We start from the raw sequence: 21,436 nt of genomic DNA, 5'->3' as shown, positions 1-21,436 counted from the left end.
GGAACTGCCTAATAACTTTTTCCGCCAGCACTTTTAATTATTTTATGGTTTTATTTAGTTAAACATGCTAGTTACCATCATTCTACCTGTAATTCTTTAGATAGGTCATCTAGGGATGTTGTTTACATTGTCACAGATACATAGCATGTAGTAGTAATAGTCTTGGTATCCTTCTGGACTACCTGGTGGGAAATGTATTTGATTTAAACATTCTTTTATGAGAAGAGAAGCCATGTCTTATGCAACCTCAATGCCACAGCTTTATATATTCTTGGAAAGTTATTCTAGAGAATCAGAAACTGCTACAACAATTCTAAACCTTTGCAATAATGCAATACACCAGACTTTAAATTAGGAACATTAAATTAAACAAATTAGGAAATGAAACATGTTTTAGCAAGGCCTCTAATTTTTCCTTTTTAATTTTAATATTGGGATATATGAACAGACATGATAGCATTTCAAAAGTATTTGCAGTGAGATTTGTTGAAGTTGACTTAATATTACCGTAGCTTATTTCAGTATTCAATATGTTTTTTGTAATGAGTGCTGCATATCTATTTCACATATTTTGGAGGAAAAGTAGGTTCTTTAATGCTTTGCTTTTAAAAAGTATTCTCTGAAATTTCATTGCAAACTTTTTTTTATTTGAGGAGAAATGTGCCAACATCTGTTCATTACATGGACACAGCAGTTAGCTTGGTGAATCTTAGTTGGAAGGTACTTTAGGGATCATCTAGTCCATCCCTCTGCTTATGGCAGGATCCATTAGGACTCATCCTTTTCCTCTTTGATAGAACAATCCTAGTATTTTAAGACTGTTACTGAATTTAAACATACCCTAGACTCTTTAACTGTTTTGTCATAGGACTTAGTTTCCAACTGTAATTATCTTAAACTCTAAAGCTGTTCCAATTTGTCATTATGCTTTTTGAATTGGTATTATTTGGATAAAGGCTCCAAATGCACTCAGGCCAAGGCAGAGTGGAGTGTGCAGTGATTTTCTTACTAACAAATGTTGGAAATGTTATGAGATAGAAGGAACTTTTTATTATGTGGTAGAAGAAAAATACTTAATAAATATTGGAAAGAAATTCATAGAACTATTCAAAAAATTTTAGAAATCAAATGTGAGGTGAAACTTTTACTGGGCATAATTCTAAAACATATTGATAAAAGGTATCACAACTTACATATTTATGATGGAAATGATAGATTTGGGACAACATTATAAAAGAGATATGTTACCCCAAAATCAGACTGAAAACATAGCAAACATGTCAAAATTAACAACATATATTCAGATTAGAAGTATAAACAAATTTAAGCAAGAATAGCATCCTTGCATATTATATACAATGCAGCAAGGGAAATACAATTATTCATAGTATGGTTTTAATGGGAAAAAGAACTGACTAAAATTGAAATTAAGAGAGAAGCAAAAAAAATTAAAATTAATTTTCTATAAATATTGTACATTAATTGGTGTACAGAAGAAGTTACAAAATCAATTTTATTTATTGTGTTCTTAAGTCTTATCACTTTTGTATTCATAAACAACAAATAATGAAAATGTTAGCATTTAGTTCAGAGATTTAAACTCAAAATGATATATTTAAATGTAATTTGATTATGGTTAATTTCTAATCAAAGATATACTGAGCACTAATTGCATAATCTTGTTCATTCCTTTGTCCAGTTAGAGATATATTTTTGGACCAATTAATTTTTTCTGTTGCTTGTTTGCTTGTTTTTTTTATGAAAACTGTTAAATAAATTTCCTATGGCCTGCATTCTGTGTTCCTGCTAACACATCCCAAAATAGCATTTTAGTCTTTTTAGCAGCTGTGTCATACTGCTGGTTCAAAACCTTTTCCATGTACTACTGCCAAGCCAGATCTTCCCCGTGCTAAACTTGTGCCTTTTACTTTTCCTTCCCAGATACAAGAAATACAGATTTCTTTCTCTTAACTTCATAATACAAATTTCAGAACATGGCTCAAACCTGTCTAAATATTTTGAATCTTAAAAGTATTAGCTGTCACCCGCCCTACCATTATGACACTTGCAGACTTCAAGCTCAGAACAGGACTTGATGCACTATACCAGGGGTCAGCAACCTGAAACAGTGAAAGAGCCACTCGGAACCGGTTCCCTCACAAAAGGAAAAGCTGGGAGCCACAAAAAATGTGTGTGCGTGTGCGTACATGCGCACACAGGGTTTGACTGAAGAGTGGAGCCAAGGCGAGATATGCACCTACCCTGCATATTTGAATAGATTGGTTGAACTTTTTTAGTTCCACTTTTTTTTTTGGACTGCACATGGCAGAGGACTGGGAGCCGCAGGAGACAGCTGAAAGAGCCGCATGCGGCTCCAGAGCCGTGGGTTGCAGACCTGTGCACTATACCAAGGGTAGGCTCTTTTATGATTCATGGACTTCAACTCCCAGAATTCCTGAGCCAGCATGGCTAAGCTTGGAAGCCTCTCCCTTTTCCCTCAGCATGGCTGGCTCAGGAATTCTGGGAGTTGAAGTCCACAAGTCATAAAAGAGCCAAGGTTGCCTACCCCTGCACTATACAGTCCATCTCTACAAGCTGAAGTGGAGCCACAAATACTCATTAAAGTCAGCTGTGAGTTTATCAAAAGAAGTACCAGGTAGCCCAGAATTTTTTAAATTGTTCTGCAGAATCCTTGATGGAGTTCAATGAGAGATTAAGCTCTGGCCTCTGCCCCAGCCCCAAATGCATTCAGACACAACTATTTTGTATCATCAGAACTTTGTTCATTGGGGATTGCAGGATTTTTTTTAATTAACTAGTTCCATGAGAACTACTGATCTGCCCAATATTTTGCATATTTGTAGCAAGCCTAGCCAAGTATTCACAAACATGCTGTTAGATGTTTGCCCTGGTACAGATATCAAACTGACCAGTTTGCATTTTTCAGAATCCTTCCTCTTTTTGAATAGAGGAATATATAATATTTACTCTCCTCCCATCTTCTGGGAATGCTTACTCGTTTTCCATTTATCAAAGATTATAAGAACAGTTCTGCAATCACCTCTCCTAGTTTCTTCAGTATAGGTTAAGCTATGATATTGATTCTATAGCTGAAAGATATTTTGTTAAACTAATTAACATATTTCTTATTCCTTCCAAAATGGTTCAGATAATGTATGTTACACAGCTTTTTGTATCTATTTTTATTGCTGTGTGTAAATGGACAATATTTTAAGTTACTGTAGAAGAAATTGTATTGCTTGATATTTCTGTCTTTAAAAAGATGTGTTAAAGCCAAAAGAGTGAAGATTTATTCAAATGTCATAATATAAATGGTTTTTTCTACTAATAGAAGTTGATAGCAGAATATAATTTGTTTATACATTATTTTTCATGGGGTTTTTTTCCTGTCATAGGCTGGTCTCATTGAAGCTAATGGAGAGTTAAAGGTTTTTATAGATCAAAATCTTAGTCCAGGAAAAGGTAACATTTTTTTATCATTTGTGTTTAAGAAATGACATTGTATAGGTTTGAGGATTTCTGATAAATTCAAGGACTACATTCACTCTCCATTCTTTCTCTACTACTTCCCAATAATCTAATGAATAATTATTTTGAGGTGGTGGAGTTTAGAAGGGGGAAAGAAATGCTTTGAGTTCATCTAGAATTTGAAAGTTAAAAATGAAGGACAAATCAAATGTATAAGATTTTAATTCAAATAATTTGGTGGTGATTTTCATAAACGAGGCATGCACTGTTTGAAATAAATAATAATTTTGCATTGTTTTCCACTGAAATTCAGCATTTCCATGAAAAGCTACCCTGATTCCCTAAACTGAATATATACATGTCAGTTTGTATTTGAGTTGGTGTTTGTTAAAATTTATGTTGATGGTGACATGTACTTTTATAACTGAATTTTGAGTAAGTGCTAATAGGAGAAATATATTTTACAAGAATTTATTTTGCTTAAAGGTGTGGATATTAAGTAAAGGTTATTTTGTCCCACGTTTTTAATCACTGTTTACAAAAGTTTTATTTAAAATGTTATTAAACAATGGACTCACAAATGTTAAATTAATTAAATGAGAGTTATTGCTAATTATGCAAATTTAATATGTGAGCATGTCACTTCCTAGTGATTAATAAGTGGTAGATTACATAGAGGATATAATGTTTTCATATTATTTGATGTAGATTGTGATATTCTTTATCTTTAAATGTGACAGATTATAATTCAGGTTAATTTCAGATGCGCACCTTGTTTTAGGCAGTGAACAAATAACACCAGACAAGCAAATTGTGCCTAAAAATTATTTTCTTCTCCTTTCTTTATCCCTCAGTGCTCAAATTGTAACTGTTTTATATCTTGCTAAATCAGGGGTAGGCAAACTTGGCTCTTTTATGACTCGTGGACTTCAACTCCCAGAATGGCTCAGGAATTCTGGGGTTTGAAGTCCATGAGTCATAAAAGAGCCAAGGTTGCCTACCCCTGTGCTTAATGAATTGATTTTTTTTTTAGGAATTTAATCAGTTACATTATTTTTGACCACAAGGTGGCAGTGTTTTGCATATACATTGGACGCTCAAAATTCAAACTTCCGAGTCAGATTGGAAAATACAATAAAACTGCAACTTTCTTAGTAGGATTGGAAAGTTTTGACACTGAAATCTTATCAAAACAGAAAATTTGCTAAATTGTAAATATAGAGATTCTCATCTATTCTCATTTAATGTTAGTATTAAGTTTGAAACAAAGTTGGATATTTGTGTTGGTCATTTAGAGACTGTTTAAGTGTTAACTTTTCTGATTTCAAAGAGTGAAGTAATAGTTTTATCAGCTTGATTTTAAATAATGGAGATAAATTTTAATTTCATGTTTCTTGGGCAGAAGCTTTCAAAATTGGAGCAGTTGATGATCCCTTTTCCTAGGTCTTCTGAATCTACTATGGAGAGTTCGCCAACTTCCAAAATAATTGAAAAACTTAAAACAGTTGCAGGGACAAGACAAGAAAGGGAAATCTTGTTAGGCATATAATTATCCATTCACATAACATTGAATTCCATACCTTATCTTAGGTTTTTAAACAATAACTAAATTTCTGGAAGCCTCAAAAATATTAAACTGTTGAACTTTAAAGTATATATGGAAGTATATATTGGAACAAGATCTGAAACTGGGTCAACATTAGAGACAATTATATCTGTATTGTACATGTATTCAGTGTTAAGGTAGGAAGTTACATGCATTGTCAATTTTTAATTTTTTTGCATGGACATTTAGGTGTTGTTTCATTAGTAGCTGTTCATCCCTCAACACTTGGAAAACAGCTTTTGCCGAAAACATTTGGACCATCGAATGTCAACATTGCACAACAAGTGGTAAGAGGCCTATCAGTAAAGTCTACTAATCAAATTGTTAGATAATTTTTAACACATACACATGAATACATATGCACCTGCTTATAGGAAATGTAAGGCATGTGGGACATAAGAATATTTATTCCAAAGTTATAGAAAAAGCATTTGCATTGTCAAGGCAAAATGAATGCTCTGCCAGTTAGTTCTGGTTTATTTTATTTATGTCTGAACATACTGTAGACTAACAATTAAGTTGGTATAATAAAATCCATTATCCGGTTTATACTAGGATTATAGTACAATCCTAGTTTTTTCATTGTATGTTATAGATACATGACTATTTAAAATAATATCTGAAATTGTATTTATTAACCATCAGTGACCAGCAAAGTAGCTATAGTGTTAAAAAGACAGCACATAAAAACAGGCTCAATATAATAAAAGGAAGAAAATCACCCTATACCTTTGCTAAAACAAAATAGAACAAGACAAAATAAAAGAGATAAAATTAAGATAAAAGGATAAAAGTACTTCATTCCTCTCAACTTCATTCCAGGAGTCACACATCTTGAGCTGTGTGTGTGTGTGTGTAATATATAATTTATAAGATACATACACACATATATACATATATACCCACATATACATATACATATACACACACACACAGACACATTTTTTAACATTCACCTTAATATTCGGTAGACAATGCGTTGTCTGGAATTACATTTAGCAAACTTTCACTAACAATTATAATCTATAATCTACACGATAACTTTACATGATTTCCTCTTTTCCCCATGGTGTTCTCTTTTAACAACCTTAAGTTAATACAATTCTTATTGTTTTAATAAATGATAATTAGATATAAATGTTTTCTAATATGTCTAGAAATAATAATCACAATAATATAGTATTCCTTTTCTATCTAGTCATTCTGGTTGTCTCATCATATATCCTGCTTACGGTTCTTGTTTACATTTTTTTCCCCCACAGTGTTCTAAACATTTTTGCTGGTTAAGATTTTCTCAGAGTTAATTACATTTAAATATTTAAATTATTTTTCTCATGTAAACCAACCCAATACTTTTACCTCTCTTAAGGAATAAATAAAACTAAAAAGAGAAAGAACAATGAGAATAAGAAACAGAATAAAATAAAAAGATTTTATACTACTTAAAATCCCTATTTCATATCAGCTAACACATATTTATTTCCAAACAATTTTCATTCTTTTTTTACCATAATTGAAAATGTATTTAATCTTAAAATATTCCCTTTAATAAACCTAATCCTCTAGTGCTTTAACTCTTAGTCAAAACATTTTTTAATCCATTTATAGTTTTCTTAAAGTCAATCACCTTTAGATATCTAAAACATTATTCCAACTTTTTTATATTACTCATATCCAAAAATAAAATAGAAAGGAGGAAGAAAAACCAAGTACTATATTACTTGAGGGGCTCCTCCCTCTTAAAGTTAAATTCATATCCAAAGTTTTTCTATTTCTTTAACCATTTTCAAGTAAGTGTTTATTTTTTAAATATTCTCTCTGATAGGCCCCATCATCTATTTTCTTAATTTTCACTTTAGACTTTTTTTCTTGCCCAATGCCTTTCTTAATCCGTATGTTCTGCTGAGTCAAAAAATCTTTCCATATTCTTATAGATGTTACTGTAGATGTAAAAAGTAAGTCAAGTGCAGTATCTTTGTTATAGGCGTTTGCCCACTCATTTTTATTGATAATCTTTTTCCTTCTTTTTCTCACTGCTTCTTTTGTCCTTTTTTGTCTCTCCAGTTCTAGTGTTTTCCCTGGCACCTCTACAGTCTGTTTTATCCAGTCTCTTTTCTTATCTTCAAGTTAATTTTGTAGTGTTGAAATGTAGGTTGCCTTTTCCAAGTCCAGTATTTCTTGTGAATTTGTTCTACTTGGATTAAATCATACTTCCTTGTTTTGTAGAATTCCATCTTTAAGTCTCTATCCTCGAATTTATGTTCAGTTATCTGTTTTATCTGTTCCTTCTCTGTTGTATTTTGCTGGGCTTTGTTTTGGTATAAAATTGAATTGGAGATGAGTTGGTTTATATTTTCAAAGTTATTTTTGATTTCTTTGTGGTTTGAAATCATTAATATTTGAATTAGTTGCAATGTATCATATGTCTCCTCTTGAAAAGTATTTATTTCTTCTTGATAAGTTCTTTCTATAAATCTGATTTTCCATGATGACCAAAAAACCAATTCTCCCCCCCCCCCCCGGAAAGAGCTTTGAGATCAGTTAACTATATACTTGAAATCCAGAGAGTTCACAAAAGTTATTTTTTTGTTCCCTAAAGTTTGTAAGTTTCACTTTATCTACAGCCCAGATTGTTTTCTTTTTTGTCACAGCTGTTCTCTTTTGTTAAACCTTTGAAGGTCACAAGTAGAGATTAGATTTTTTTTTCCAGATTTTACCAAGTCCTGTCATAATCCCCATCCACCAGTAGGTGTCAGCACTGGTTGATTTTTCAATTTTTTTTCCTCCATAAAAGGTTCAATTCGCTGCTTCCATTAACAAAAGGGTGGGGCAGAAACCCCCCTTCTTCACTTCTAGGGTTTTTTTTTCCCCTTGGGAATTTTCTTTCTCCCCTTCAGGAAAATTGATAGGTAGAATAGAGAAAATCGATGTTCTTACTCAGATTCAAGCACACTGTTCACGATCAGCTTAAAATAGTGCTTTTGACTGGTTGCTTGCAGCTTGGGCTAGACTCTGAAGTTAAGCTAGCCTTTGTCCTGTTGGTTTGTGGAAGGCTTCTCCTGGACCAATTGGGTCAACCGCTGTCTCTCCGAGGTCCCCAGGACTTACTTACTTCATTGCCACCTCTCCGGGGTGGCTTCTGGCCCATTTAGGGTCCCCTAACAGGAAGAAACTTGGAGGGCACGGAGTCCCCAACCTCTCAACTGCTGTGCGTAGGACCGGAAGTCACATTGAGCTTTTTTATAGCAGTAATTGCTAATAAAAACCTGGCTACTCTTTTCCTAACACAGGGTTTGGATCTGAAAGTAGGAAATAAATCACCTCTTTCTCATTGATTTTTTAAAAAATTATTTTTATTGCTTTAAAATAATAACAAAAAGGAACAAAACACAAAATTACTGTAAAAATACTTAATTGCTTAACAGAGTGAAAAAATACAACAAAATACACAAGTATATATTATTTCTAAAACACCTATAGAAGTATCATGCTTTTTTTGTACCAATGAATCCCATATTTCATTATACTTATCCATACAAGTCTATGGCTGTAGGCAATCTCCTCATAGGTAGTAAGTGTAATCAGATCTTCAATCCATTAAGTAAATGGAAACCTACAGTATACTTATCTTTCCAATGGTGCAATGTCAGAATTTTAGCCATGATAATATGTTTTAAAGAAACATTGTCCTTATTGCATTTCTAACAAAATGCCATTTTGACAGTCCTTCCCTATATAAAACATAATGGGGCCCAATATATTTTAAATATTTTGTTGTATAAGTCATAATTTGAGATCTATTGACATTCTAGGTATGGAAATTAAGACACTCCCATTGTCTAGGCAATATAGAAATCTCTAATTCTTTATTCCATTCAGTTCTCAGCATCTGGATATCAAACTGATTTACTAAAAATAAATACCAAAATTATAGGTTTTTTAGTGTTAAAGGATTTAACAAGTTGTTTTAGTATCTCAGGTGTCTCAGAATCCCTAATTGAAAACCTGTACTAAGGTAATACAGGTATACTTAAAATAACATTTTCTCTTGCAGAGGAGAGACCCAAGCTTATAAACTTGGGGACAATATTTTTGTGGACATTTTTATTATTACTGTTAATCATGTAATAACTAGTTACAGTATTGATAAATATGTTGAAAGTGAGGAACAATAAGCATATTTTAAGATTGTGTTCCTATAGGTACATGTATTTAATTTGGCCAGTACAAAAAGTTGCAATTGTTTCTTTTTTAAGGAAGCTAATAGCATCACAATAATGAATAATTATTTTTTTCTAATGGTTTTCTATTAATTGTAGGTTATTGGTACACCACAGAGACCATCAGCCCCAAATACTATTTTAGTAGGAAGTCCACATACTCCTAATACACAGTTTGTATCACAGAATCAGACTGCAGATTCTTCACCTTGGTCTGCTGGGTAAGTAATGTTCTGTTAGATTAGAACTAGAATTACTGTTTTGTAAAAATATCAAAATATATGCCTCAAAAATATGCAGTTTAACTCTGACATCAATCTTTTAAACAATCTGGCATTTGCTAAATAATAAGTTCTCAAGCAGCAGTTATTCTTTTCCCTAGTACAGGGGTCAGCAACCTGAATTGGTGAAAGAGCCACTTGGAACCGGTTCCCTCACCAAAAAAAACCCTGGGAGCCGCAAAATGCATGTGCGCACGCATGCACAGAACAGGGCTTGATTAAAGAGTGGAGCCTACCTAAGGCGAGACATACACTGGCCCTGCCCCCTGTCCAGCTCTGGTATGGACGGCTCTGCTGTGCTGGCTTCTCCTCCCCTCAGAAAAGACTGCTCCGAGGGAGCGGAGGAGGAGGTCGACAGGGAGAAGGAGCTGCTGCGGCAAATCTTCTGAGGCTGCTGCTCGGGCTTGCCTATCTCAGCCTGCTGCGGGATTTGGGGGTTTTTGTGGGATTTTTGCATGCAGTTTATTTTGGGGGGGGAGGAGGAGGAGGAAGTGCGGAGCAGGCAGTCAGAGCCCTGATTCTTTGCTTATTGACAGAGAGAGAGAGAGGGGGAGGAGGAAGGGAAAAAGGAAGACAAGAAAGGAAGAAGGCAGGAAGAATATGGGAAGGAAGGAAGGAAAAAATAAAGAGAAAGAAAGAAAACAGTTGCTTGACTCGCTGCAGCCAGGCGTGTTGCGTGGCTGGCAGCTTTGTGAGGCAGGCAAGGGGGGTGCTTCACCCTCTGGGGGTGATGCATTCTCCAACTGGCTCTTCCTTCCCCTTCTCTGGGCTGGGCTGCAATCTTGCCCGCTGCTTCTCCGCCTCCTCCTCCTTCCTCCCCCCCTTGCAGAAAAAAAGGAGAAGGCAGGTGGTGGGGCAGGGGGTTTCCCTTCCTTGCCCAATTCCAGTGTTTGCAAGAGAGGCATAAGTGATCGCCCTTTTGCAAGCAGGAAATCTTGCATGGGAATTGCAGCCCCCCCACACACACACTTTCCCTGGCTTGCCCATATCTGGGGTTTCCTTCCTTACAAGGAGACCCGCAAGATTTTCTCCGCATTCCCCCCATCTGACCGACCCACACACCTTTCCAGCAGTCCTCCGTCTCTTCTGCTGCCGCCACATGCAGTCCGAAGAAGAAAAGATGTTTGTGGGCAGTCCCACAAACCAAAGAAGTTCAGCCAATCAATTTGCGAGATTTTTTTTCGTGAGATGTTTGAATTGATTGGTTGAACTTTTTTGGGGGGGGGACTGCACATGGCGGACGACTGGGAGCCGCATGTGGTTCTGGAGCCATGGGTTGCCGACCCGTGACCTAGTATATTTTGGTACAGGATGTTGATATAACACATACTTCTTTAATTCAGAATATAGTGTTGTTGTTTTTTTCTGTGAAAGCATATGTTATGTTTTGAGTCATAAAATAAATTCATTTTCTTTTATTGTTTATCTGTAGATATGTTTGGTCATCGTGTAAATAAACTAGTCACGTACACTGAAATTAAATGAAGCGAGTAGTTCAGGACATCTGTTTAAAAAGTAAAATATATAACTCTCTTGTGTACATAAATGGATTAGGGAGGTTTGTGTACCTAAAGCTAATTGTATTTTTGTAGGAAACGAAACAAAAAGGGAGAGAAGAATGGCAAGGGTTTACGACACTTTTCTATGAAGGTTTGTGAGAAGGTTCAGAGAAAAGGAACTACCTCATACAATGAGGTAGCAGATGAGTTAGTTGCAGAATTCAGTACTGCAGATGCTCACATCTCACCAAATGAATCGGTAAATATATTTGTATTTAAATTCATTTTTAATGAATTATATATTCCCATAAAAACTCCCTTTTTACTTAAAGATGACCATTTATTTCTCTCTTGGGTATCATCATTTGGACTAACTGATGATAACAATGTTTATCTAATTTGCTGGTTTATGTTGCTAAGTAGTATAACTGCAAGTATTCTGATACTTTTAATTTATCATGTTTACAGCAGGCTTATGATCAGAAAAATATAAGGCGACGAGTCTATGATGCCTTAAATGTTCTTATGGCCATGAACATTATTTCCAAGGAGAAGAAAGAAATCAAATGGATTGGCCTACCTACTAATTCAGCTCAGGAATGCCAGAATTTAGAGGTAAAATTTGTTGAAAATATGCCATTTGTAATATTTTGTTAATGAATTTTCTCATTAAATATGATTGTATAATAGGTATTTTGCCTGATTCAGTTATATATAATGTAATGAATTTTAAATACTGTTTGGATTTCATTGATAGTAATATAGTGCTATATGTGCAGATGTTTCAGAATTTGGGATACAAGTAATCCTTGCTTAATGATTCAGTGACCATTTAGTTAGTCAGTGAACATTTAGTAATTACAGCCGGTGCCCAAAGGTGCAGCACCTCATAGTAACATGATCAAAATTTGAGTGAGTCACATGATCAAAATTCACATGACTGCCCATGTTTATGATGACAGTAAGCACTTAGACTCCCACCACCCATTGGTCTCCCCTGCACTTGCCCTTTTGCCTGCCCTGCACTCTGCTGCCTTACCCCACCTCCACTGGTTGACCTTTTCTGTCTTCCCTCTCCCACTGCTGATGAAGCATACCTGGTCCAGCAGCTGTCACAGCCAGACATCCTCATTAGCAATAGGACAAAGAAGATAATGATAATGAAGGTCAGCGGGCCATGAATTAGTAGGCCACAGAGTGCAGAGATGGATGGTTAGCCAGGTGGTGGGAGTGGAAATGGGAGATGAGCACAGCAGGGCAGGAGAACCGCGATGGCATGTTCCTGGCCTAACCACTAGAACTTCTGTCTCCAAGAAGTGCAGTTACGTGATGTTTCATCTAATGATCACATTGCTTAGCAATGGAAATTCTGGTCCCAATTAGGGTCATTAAGTGAAGACTACCTGTCTTTGCTTTATTTTTTTAAATAACTGTTCCATACCAAGAAAATTGCTGACTCTTAGGTAACGTTAGGTAAAATAGGTAATATTTTACAAAACTGTTTCAGCATAATTTAGACCTATAAAGCTCTAAATGGCTTGGGTCCGGATTATCTAAGGGAACACCTGCTGCCGGCATCAACTTCCCATCGTCCTGTGCAGGGAGGGCCTTCTCAGGGTACTGCCAGTTAAGGAATGCCGGCGGGTTATTCCCAGGGGAAGGGCGTTCTCTGTGGGTGCACCGGCCCTATGGAACCAACTTCCCACGGAACTCAGGACTGCCCCCGACCTTTGCTCATTTCGCCGGGACTTGAAAACCTGGTTCTTTGAGCTGTTTGGCCCAGACTGAGGGGTTTTAACTAATTTAATTTAATTGGGTTTTAGTTTAACTTCAGGGACTGTAATCATAGTTTTAACTGATTTTAATTTGTATGTTATGTATTTTAATTTTCCCTGTAAACCGCCCTGAGTCCTATGGGAATAGGGCGGTATATAAATTTAAATAATAAATAAATAAATAATAAAAATATTGGATATTTTTTTTTCTGTACAGCTAGTTTGAAACTGCTTTGGGGAAAAAAGCTTTTGGAGTTGCTTGGTATTCTGATTCTCTTTTTAGAACAATTGTAACTTTTCTTACATATACAAAATTGTTTTCATGCTGCTTTAGTTGCTCATTGGTGAGTAAAACCTTTAAAATAGCTCCTAGTATGAATATACATCTAGGAGTATACTATGAGTATACATATTTGATTCATTCAACGTGTTATTAGTTTTTTTTCTTTTTGTTAAGGTGGAGAGGCAGAGAAGACTTGAAAGAATAAAGCAAAAACAGTCACAACTACAAGAATTAATTCTTCAGGTATCATCATAGAGCAGTAGCATATATTTTCTTCTTGCTAACCTGATGTTAGGTGCAACCTTGAAAACAGACATTTGAATTCAGGTTTTCTCTTCTTTTTTAATTCTGTTTTAATTTAATTAATGTCAATCATTATTTTGACAGTTATCAAATTTACATGCTTTAGGTTTAAAAAAAACAGAATCTGATGAATGAGTAGCATACAAGTGACTAATAAAAAATAAAAATGCCCTTGAGTTGAGTTCAGCTCTGTGATAGCTTAAATTTGAGCAATTTTCTTGGCATTATTGCAGAAATGGTTTGCCATTGGTGTCTTTCAGGATTCCTTTTTTCAACTTCCCTGTCTAATCAACAAGTTTAAAATGTTCAGATGGTCTCCTATCTAATAATGTCCAGGACCAGACCTCCCTAACTTCTGAGATCACCAAGGTCAATTTGGTTCTGTCACCTGCTAAGGCTATTGAGATTTCATGGCTAGGTGAGAGGACAGTCATGAGCTCTTGTCTGGACCGGCTCAGGTGAGAGCAGAGCCGGATTGGCAGACTGCTGGATGAAGACACGTTCCGGACTTAATGTTCTTTACATCTGAACTAACATCCCATCAGCTTAATAACTTCTGACCCCATTTGTGAACAATGGCTCATATAGACAGTTCCATCTCATGGCTCGTTTACAATACTCTGGATCGGACTTGTGCGCCCTTAGAGGGGTTTCTCCCTCCTGGATACGACCAGCCTTCTTTTCTAACATTCCCCTTGATGATGGACCCAATTGCTGGGGCTCCGAGAGGTGGCTGGGCTTAACTAGGGGCCTCGAGTGGAGACGTACTAAGAGGCCCCTGATAAAATTTTTAGCCGGTTATTTTAAAAGGTTAGGGAGGGGGAGGGAGGGGAGGGAGGGAATCTTTAACTGGCACTCAGTCTGGACCTGTTAGAGGTCCCGACGGGACGGGGTCGCGGGAGGTGGCTGCTGGTTCTGGGAATGTGGGGGTGGGGCTTCAAATCCCCACGGCGATAGGGAATGGCAGCAGGTGTTTGCGCGGAGGGCCATATCAACACCTGGGATCGCGCCCCCGCTATCTCCGAGCGGTGGCGCGCTCCGACCCTCCGGTTAGCACCCTCTTACCCGGGGATGAGGGTGATCAGGCCCCTGAGCTCAGGTTGGTCTATTTTAACGCTAGATCCGTAGTCAACAAAGCTCCCCTCATCCGTGACCTGATCGAGGAGGAATGTGCGGATCTAGCGTGCATCACGGAAACTTGGCTGGGCTCGGAGGGAGGGGTGCCTCTCACTGAGTTATGCCCGCCGGGTTTCCGGGTGCTGCACCAGCCGCGGGCTCAGGGCAGGGGTGGTGGAGTGGCAGTGGTTATTCGGGAGACTTTGTGTCCCCGGGAGGCCACCATTGTCCAGATGGCCGGGAGTGAATCCCTCCTCTTGAGATGTGGTCCTCGGCTTCAGTTGGGCTTGTTGCTTACATACCTGGCGCCCAGCTGTGTGGCAACAGCCCTGCCTGAGCTGCTCAACGCCCTCTCAGGGTTGGCAGTGGAGTTCCCCAGGCTTATAGTCCTGGGTGACTTCAACCTGCCGTCACTGGGAGGGTCGTCGGAGTTAGCTCAGGAGTTCATGGCTTCCATGACAGCCATGGGCCTGACCCAGGTTATTGAGGGCCCGACTCATGAGGGGGATCATACTCTCGACCTGGTGTTCCTGTCTGGACAGTGGTTGGACGATCTGGGAGGGGGTTCCCCGTCCATCACCCCTCTGTCATGGTCAGATCACTACCTCCTGAGGCTGGTTTTCCGTCATGCCTTCCGCCGCTGGGCGGCGGAACCGTCCAGGTGGTTCCGCCCCAGGCGCCTAATGGACCCGGATCGGTTCCAGAGGGCGCTTGGGCCTATACCTATCACCCTTACCCACAGCCCAGTCGATGCTCTGGTGGAGGCCTGGGAAACGGCTGCCACCAGGGCACTTGACTGCGTTGTACCCATGCGACCTCTGACCCGGCGCAGATCCCGCTGGGCCCCATGGTTCTCTGTGGAGCTCCGGGAGATGAAGCGGAGACGAGGTCTAGAGAGCGGTTGGAGATCCAGCCGATCCGAATCCGACCGATTGCAGTTAAGAACCTTTATAAGGTCTTATCTTGCGGCGATAAGGACGGCGAAGTCTAACTACTTTGCCGCCCTTATCGCGTCAGCAGATAATCGCCCGGCCGCCCTGTTTAGGGTGACTCGCTCCCTCCTTAACCAGGAGGTGAGAGAGGATCCCTTGCAGGGACGAGCCGAGGAGTTTAGTCATCATCTGGCGGACAAAATCGCTCGGATCCGGACCGGTCTGGACTCTGACTGGGCAGAGTCTGATGTGGAGGAATCAGGTGGTCTTGAGCATGTTATCTGGACTGAGTTCGACCCTGTTTCCCCTGATGATGTGGACAGGATCATGGGGAGACTGAGCACCACCACCTGTCTGTTGGATCCGTGCCCCTCCTGGCTAGCTTATGCGGCTCGGGAGGGAACACGAGGCTGGTTCCATGCAGTAATAACTGCTTCTTTGAAGGAGGGTGTCTTCCCTGCCGCCTTGAAGGAGGCGGTGGTGAGGCCCCTTCTCAAGAAGCCTGCTTTGGACCCGGCTGTTTTAAACAACTATCGTCCAGTCTCCAACCTTCGCTTTCTGGCGAAGGTTGTTGAGAGTGTGGTGGCGCATCAGCTCCCTCTGTTCCTGGAGGAAACTGATTATCTGGACCCGTACCAATCGGGCTTCAGGCCCAGACACAGCACGGAGACGGCATTGGTCGCGCTGGTGAATGATCTCTGGAGGGCTAGGGACAGGGGTTGCTCCTCTGTCCTGGTCCTATTAGATCTCTCAGCGGCTTTCGATACCATCGACCATGGTATCCTGCTGCGGCATCTCAGGGGGTTGGGAGTGGGAGGCACCGTTCTACGGTGGTTCTCCTCCTACCTCCAGGGCCGCTCGCAGTCGGTGTTGACAGGAGGGCAGAGATCCGCCCCGAGGTCTCTCATTTGTGGAGTTCCTCAGGGGTCGGTCTTCTCGCCTCTCCTGTTCAACATCTATATGAAGCCGCTGGGCGAGATCATTCGTGGTTTCGGGGTGGGGTATCACCAGTACGCTGATGATACCCAACTTTTTCTTTCCACCCCGAACCAACCCAGCGATGCCCTCTCCGTGATGTCCCGGTGCCTGGAGGCGGTTCAGTTCTGGATGGGGAGAAATAGGCTTCGTCTCAATCCCGCCAAGACTGAGTGGCTGTGCATATCGGCATCTCGGGTTAACCAACTTATTCCACCTCTAACGATGGGGGGTGAGGTGTTACCCCCCGTTGATAGGGCTCGCAACCTGGGCGTCCTCCTGGACTCACGGCTCAATTTTGAAGACCACATAGGAGCCGTGACCAGGGGGGCTTTTGCACAGGTTCGCCTGGTGCGCCAGTTGCGTCCCTATCTGGACCGAGACGCCCTACGCACAGTTACTCATGCGCTTGTTACCTCCCGTTTGGACTACTGTAACGCTCTCTACATGGGGCTGCCCTTGAAGACCACTCGGAGGCTTCAACTGGTGCAGAATGCGGCCGCGCGAGTTGTAATGGGGGTCTCCCGATACTCCCATGTAACACCTCTACTCCGCGAGCGGGCATTGGCTTCCGGTTGCCCTCCGGGTGAAATTCAAGGTGCTGGTTATTACCTATAAAGCCCTACATGGCCTGGGTCCGGGCTATTTGAGGGAACACTTGCTGCCGGCATCAAACGCCCTTCGCCCAGTGCGCTCCCACAGGGAGGGTCTGCTCAGGGTGCCGCCGGTGAGAGATTGCCGGCGGGTGACACCCAGGGATAGGGCCTTCTCAGTGGGAGCGCCTGCCCTCTGGAACCAGCTGCCGGTGGAGCTGAGGACTGCCCCCGACCTCCGATCATTCCGCCGGGGCCTGAAGACCTGGCTCTTTGAGCTCTCAGGCCCAGGCTGAGGAGAAATTTTTAACTGGGGTTTTAAGTATACAGGGTCAATTTAATATTTTTTAATTTGGTTTTTTAACTTTTGTATGGTGGATTTTTTAATTCCCTGTAAACCGCCCTGAGTCCTCAGGGAATAGGGCGGTATATAAATGTAACTAAATAAATAAATAAATAAATAATGCAAATTGTTTCCCAAATCTTAAAAAAGCAAACTTTGTGTGCTTAAATCCTTTAACAGCAAATTGCCTTCAAAAATCTTGTTCAGCGAAATCGTCATGCAGAACAGCAAGCAAATAGACCACCAACTTCTAATTCTGTCATTCATTTGCCATTTATCATAGTGAACACCAGCAAGAAAACTGTAATTGATTGCAGTATCTCTAATGACAAGTAAGTTACTAATACCCAGAAAAATGATTTCTTTTGGTTTTTTAGAAATAGTATGAGGTCTTGTTGAATAGACCGATTGAAGGTTATAAATGCTTATATTATTGTTAGTTGCAGGATAATAAATTGACAGATTTTCCATGCCAATCAAAACCTCTGTATGCATTTTTAAATTTATATATGGGGGCTGGTATCTGGACACAAAAAGTCATTAGTAAAGACTTTACTGTTAATTTGTTCCCATTAGACTTCAGGTGTTTAAATTTAGCTGTGTTGGTGGGAGGTAGCTTGTGTTTACATGGTGAATAGTTGAACTTAATATTGAAAATAAAATATTTGAATACTAAGTCTCTTTACCGGTGGACCATGTCTGCCTTCTAACTATACTAGAATTATTTCTTGCCTGAGGAACCCCTTTCATTCTATGCCTTTATGATTAACATGGGACCTGCTACTGTAATGTACCTGTAATGTGCCTGTAATGTAGTTCGATGAACTAGAAATCAGGACAAAGTTCTGTGAAAGTTGTTAAGCACAAGACTAGTAAGAGCACTTAGGCAGGAAAAGCCAAATGCACAGGTATAGAATAGGTGGTATTTGGCTCAGCAGTAGTAACTGAGAGGGACCTAGCTGTCCTAGTCGACTACCACATAAGTATGAGTCAGCAGTGTGCTACGGTTGCCAAAAAAGAACACTATCCTAGGCTACATCAACAGAGAGATAGCATCAAGGTCACAAGAAGTGATAGTATCACTCTAGTGAGGCCACATTTGGAATACTGTGTTCAGTTGTAGTCACCATGAGACAAAAAATGCTGAGGCTCTAGAAAGAGTGTAGAGAAGTACAACAAATAAACAAGTTTGGAGGCTAAATTATATGATGAATGGCTAAGGGAACTAGGTATTTTTAGCTTAACAAAGAGAAGACTTGGGGAGACATGATAGCAGTCTTCCAATACTTTGAAGGGCTATTAGAAGGCATCATTTATTCTCCATAGCTTCACTTAGTGACCACAGTTGAGGCTAGCATCTGTGTTGCTAAGCAAAACGTGACCATGACTGACTTTGAGGTCACTTCTCATTTAGTTGTTAAGTCACTGCAAGTTGTTCAGCAAGACATCACGTGACCGTGACTTTGGATTTTTTTGCCAGTTTCTCCATTGACTCTGTGATTGGGCTAGCTAGATGAAGCATGCCAATAGTAATCATATGTTGGCTGGATTGTGCAACAACAATAAACACCTGCTGGTTGCTAAATACCTGAATGTTGATCATATGGACACTGCAATGCTTGTAAAATCAAGGACTGGTTGTAAAGTTACTTTTTCAGCAGCACTGTAACTTTGAAAGTCAGTAATAGGGCAGTTGTTAACCAGTATGAAGTTTGGGATTTTTGGCCACATGTTTCCTGAGACCTGCTACAGATGAAAAGAGCCACTCAGAGTCACCTTGAACCATGATATGATAATAATCCCACCCAATTCTCATTTTGTCTTTTGTCCGTTTTAACAATGGATCTTTGGTTGTTCTCTGATGTTTCCATCCTATATTCTAACCATGTTATAATGAAACGTCTCTGAAACCTGATCTGCTTTAGCCAAGGGCATGTAATAAAGACATGCCCTCACTGCCTCCACTCCCTAGCAAGCAACGTTAGGTGACCTGTTTGATATGCTTCAGGTGTGCTTTATAGATCTTCCAGTCACTGCATATTTGTAGCTTTGCACATTTGCAGCTTAGAGTTTAATGTAAAGCTGCATTGCCTATGCAATTGAAGGCATTATTTGATTTGTTGACCTTGTAAACACAAACTGCTTCTGATCCTGGAGCACTGGCACCAGAACAACCACCAATATCAGCACCATAAAAGAAAAAAAAGGTATAAGCTGACTGCTTTTTCATTATTAAACTCTTTAAGCTTTGTTTTATTGATAGTAGCACCATTAATATTGATGTCATCACCATTTCCATCATTCCTTTACTTTGTCTCCTACCATTTCCTATGCTACTTTTATTAAAAGACTATTTGGGAGTGACCAGGTTACAGACTCAGTCTCTGGGAAACAAATTCAGAACCAATTGCCAAGCAACTGTCATTCTCAGTTTTGAACCTGTCTACCTATTTTCCTGTAACTCATAGCAGATCTTGTCTAGTGTCCATTCTGTTTCTAATTTTCAGGTACAACTCTTGAACAATACAGTGCTTTATTTTTCCCATTGCCATAATGAGCTTTTCTCTCTGAATATATTGGATCTAGCAGGGAATAGACTTTCTGGGTTCAGTCATGACCCTTGTCTCCAAAAATCCTCTTATACCTCAACATTATCCTGGGGCTAGTCAGCCATTTTCTGAACCATGGGACTGCTGTTCTCTCAGCAGCAAGGTTTGTGATTATAATTACACCTAGAAGCCACAACTTACATTAAGCAAATGTCAATCCACAGCAGATCCTCTGTCATTAACATATTGAAAGATACTATCTAATGATGCTGGTCTTGCAGGTGGATAATCATCCCCATCTAGATAAGAATTCATGTTCAGTTTCTACCCCATCTGAATAATTTTCCAGAACCAATTTTATTCCTCTAAAGCAGGGGTAGGCAACCTCGGCTCTTTTATGAGTCATGGACTTCAACTCCCAGAATTCCTGAGTCAGCATAGTTGAAGTCCATGACTCATAAAAGAGCCGAGGTTTGGAAATTAGAGAAAGGTGGGAGAATGCAAATAGCAGGTGAAAGTTTTTTTGTTTTGTTTTTTCTTTTTTTTTTCTTTTTTTTTTGAAATTTTTGAAATTAATATGAATAAGGACTGGGATTAAGAAAATTTATTTTGAGTAAAACTTTTTTTTTCTGTTTTCCTCTTTTTTTTTCTTTACTTTATTTGTAAAGTTAATATTGTTTGTATTCATTTTATATGAGCTAGAGAGAGATAGAATTTATAGTTTATTGTTGATAACATAGGGGTGTTTATGTTTGTTTTTTGATTTTATGCCCTGTATTTAGCTCTGGGAAGTGGGGGGGGAGGGAGTGGGGGAGAGGGATAGGGAGGGTTGGATAGGGGTGGGGGAGGGGGGATTAAAGTTAAAATGTATTGTAAAACTTTTTAAATTAAAAAAAAAAAGAGCCGAGGTTGCCTACCCCTGCTCTAAAGCATACTATTAATAGGAAATATTGGGAAGAAGCTTGATGAATAGGTCAGAAGGGGATTTTTTTCCTGTTGTGTGTTGTCTCAGAGTAGATTACAAAGCTTACCTAATGAAATAACGCTTTCTTTTGGTGAACACGACATTCATAGCATTACCAAAATCTTCAGTACTTAGCACTTTGGATTACTAAGTAGCAGATTAACACAATGCAAGATTCAGGAGAGTGCAACAGAAACTTGTAGAAATTTTGCCCTTCAGCAGCATGTATGACAACATTCTACAGACCTTTTGCAATGTCTTAAGACCCAAGATACGAATTTCAGGGCAATAAATGGTTTAGTAAAAAAGAAAATGTCCATGTATACAATACATCTTAATATGGTATTCTACAATCTCACCATGCTTCTATACATTGTGGTACGTGTATTGCCCATTGTTTTTAAAGTCAGCAGGGAAGTGTACACGCCATGTTTTCCATCCTGAACCTACCTGCAGGCCATTCCCATTTGTAACAGGTTCAGAAAACAACATACAGCAAATAGAAACT

At 39.2% G+C, this 21,436-nt stretch overlaps 1 protein-coding gene across 6 annotated transcripts in view; it reads left to right on the top strand.

The window, feature by feature from the left end:
* TFDP1 (transcription factor Dp-1) overlaps positions 1-21,436 on the top strand; it is a 46,946-nt gene that overhangs the window by 6,433 nt on the left and 19,077 nt on the right. For all 6 annotated transcript variants that reach the window (XR_014492587.1, XR_014492588.1, XM_083363134.1 and 3 more), the window contains exons 3-9: positions 3,417-3,483; positions 5,285-5,382; positions 9,415-9,536; positions 11,189-11,354; positions 11,564-11,710; positions 13,328-13,396; positions 17,596-17,747. Coding sequence is in view for 4 of the 6 variants with exons in the window: in XM_083363134.1 (XP_083219260.1) it covers positions 3,417-3,483; positions 5,285-5,382; positions 9,415-9,536; positions 11,189-11,354; positions 11,564-11,710; positions 13,328-13,396; positions 17,596-17,747 (821 nt within the window). In the remaining 2 variants the exon portion in view is untranslated. The remainder of the gene's footprint in view (positions 1-3,416; positions 3,484-5,284; positions 5,383-9,414; positions 9,537-11,188; positions 11,355-11,563; positions 11,711-13,327; positions 13,397-17,595; positions 17,748-21,436) is intronic.

The sequence above is a fragment of the Vipera ursinii genome (assembly GCF_947247035.1).
Source record: "Vipera ursinii genome assembly, chromosome: 4".
In the NCBI taxonomy this organism is placed as follows: Eukaryota; Metazoa; Chordata; class Lepidosauria; order Squamata; family Viperidae; genus Vipera; species Vipera ursinii.
The sequence above is the reverse complement of the archived record's forward strand: the minus strand, read 5'-3'. Positions and strand labels throughout refer to the sequence as shown.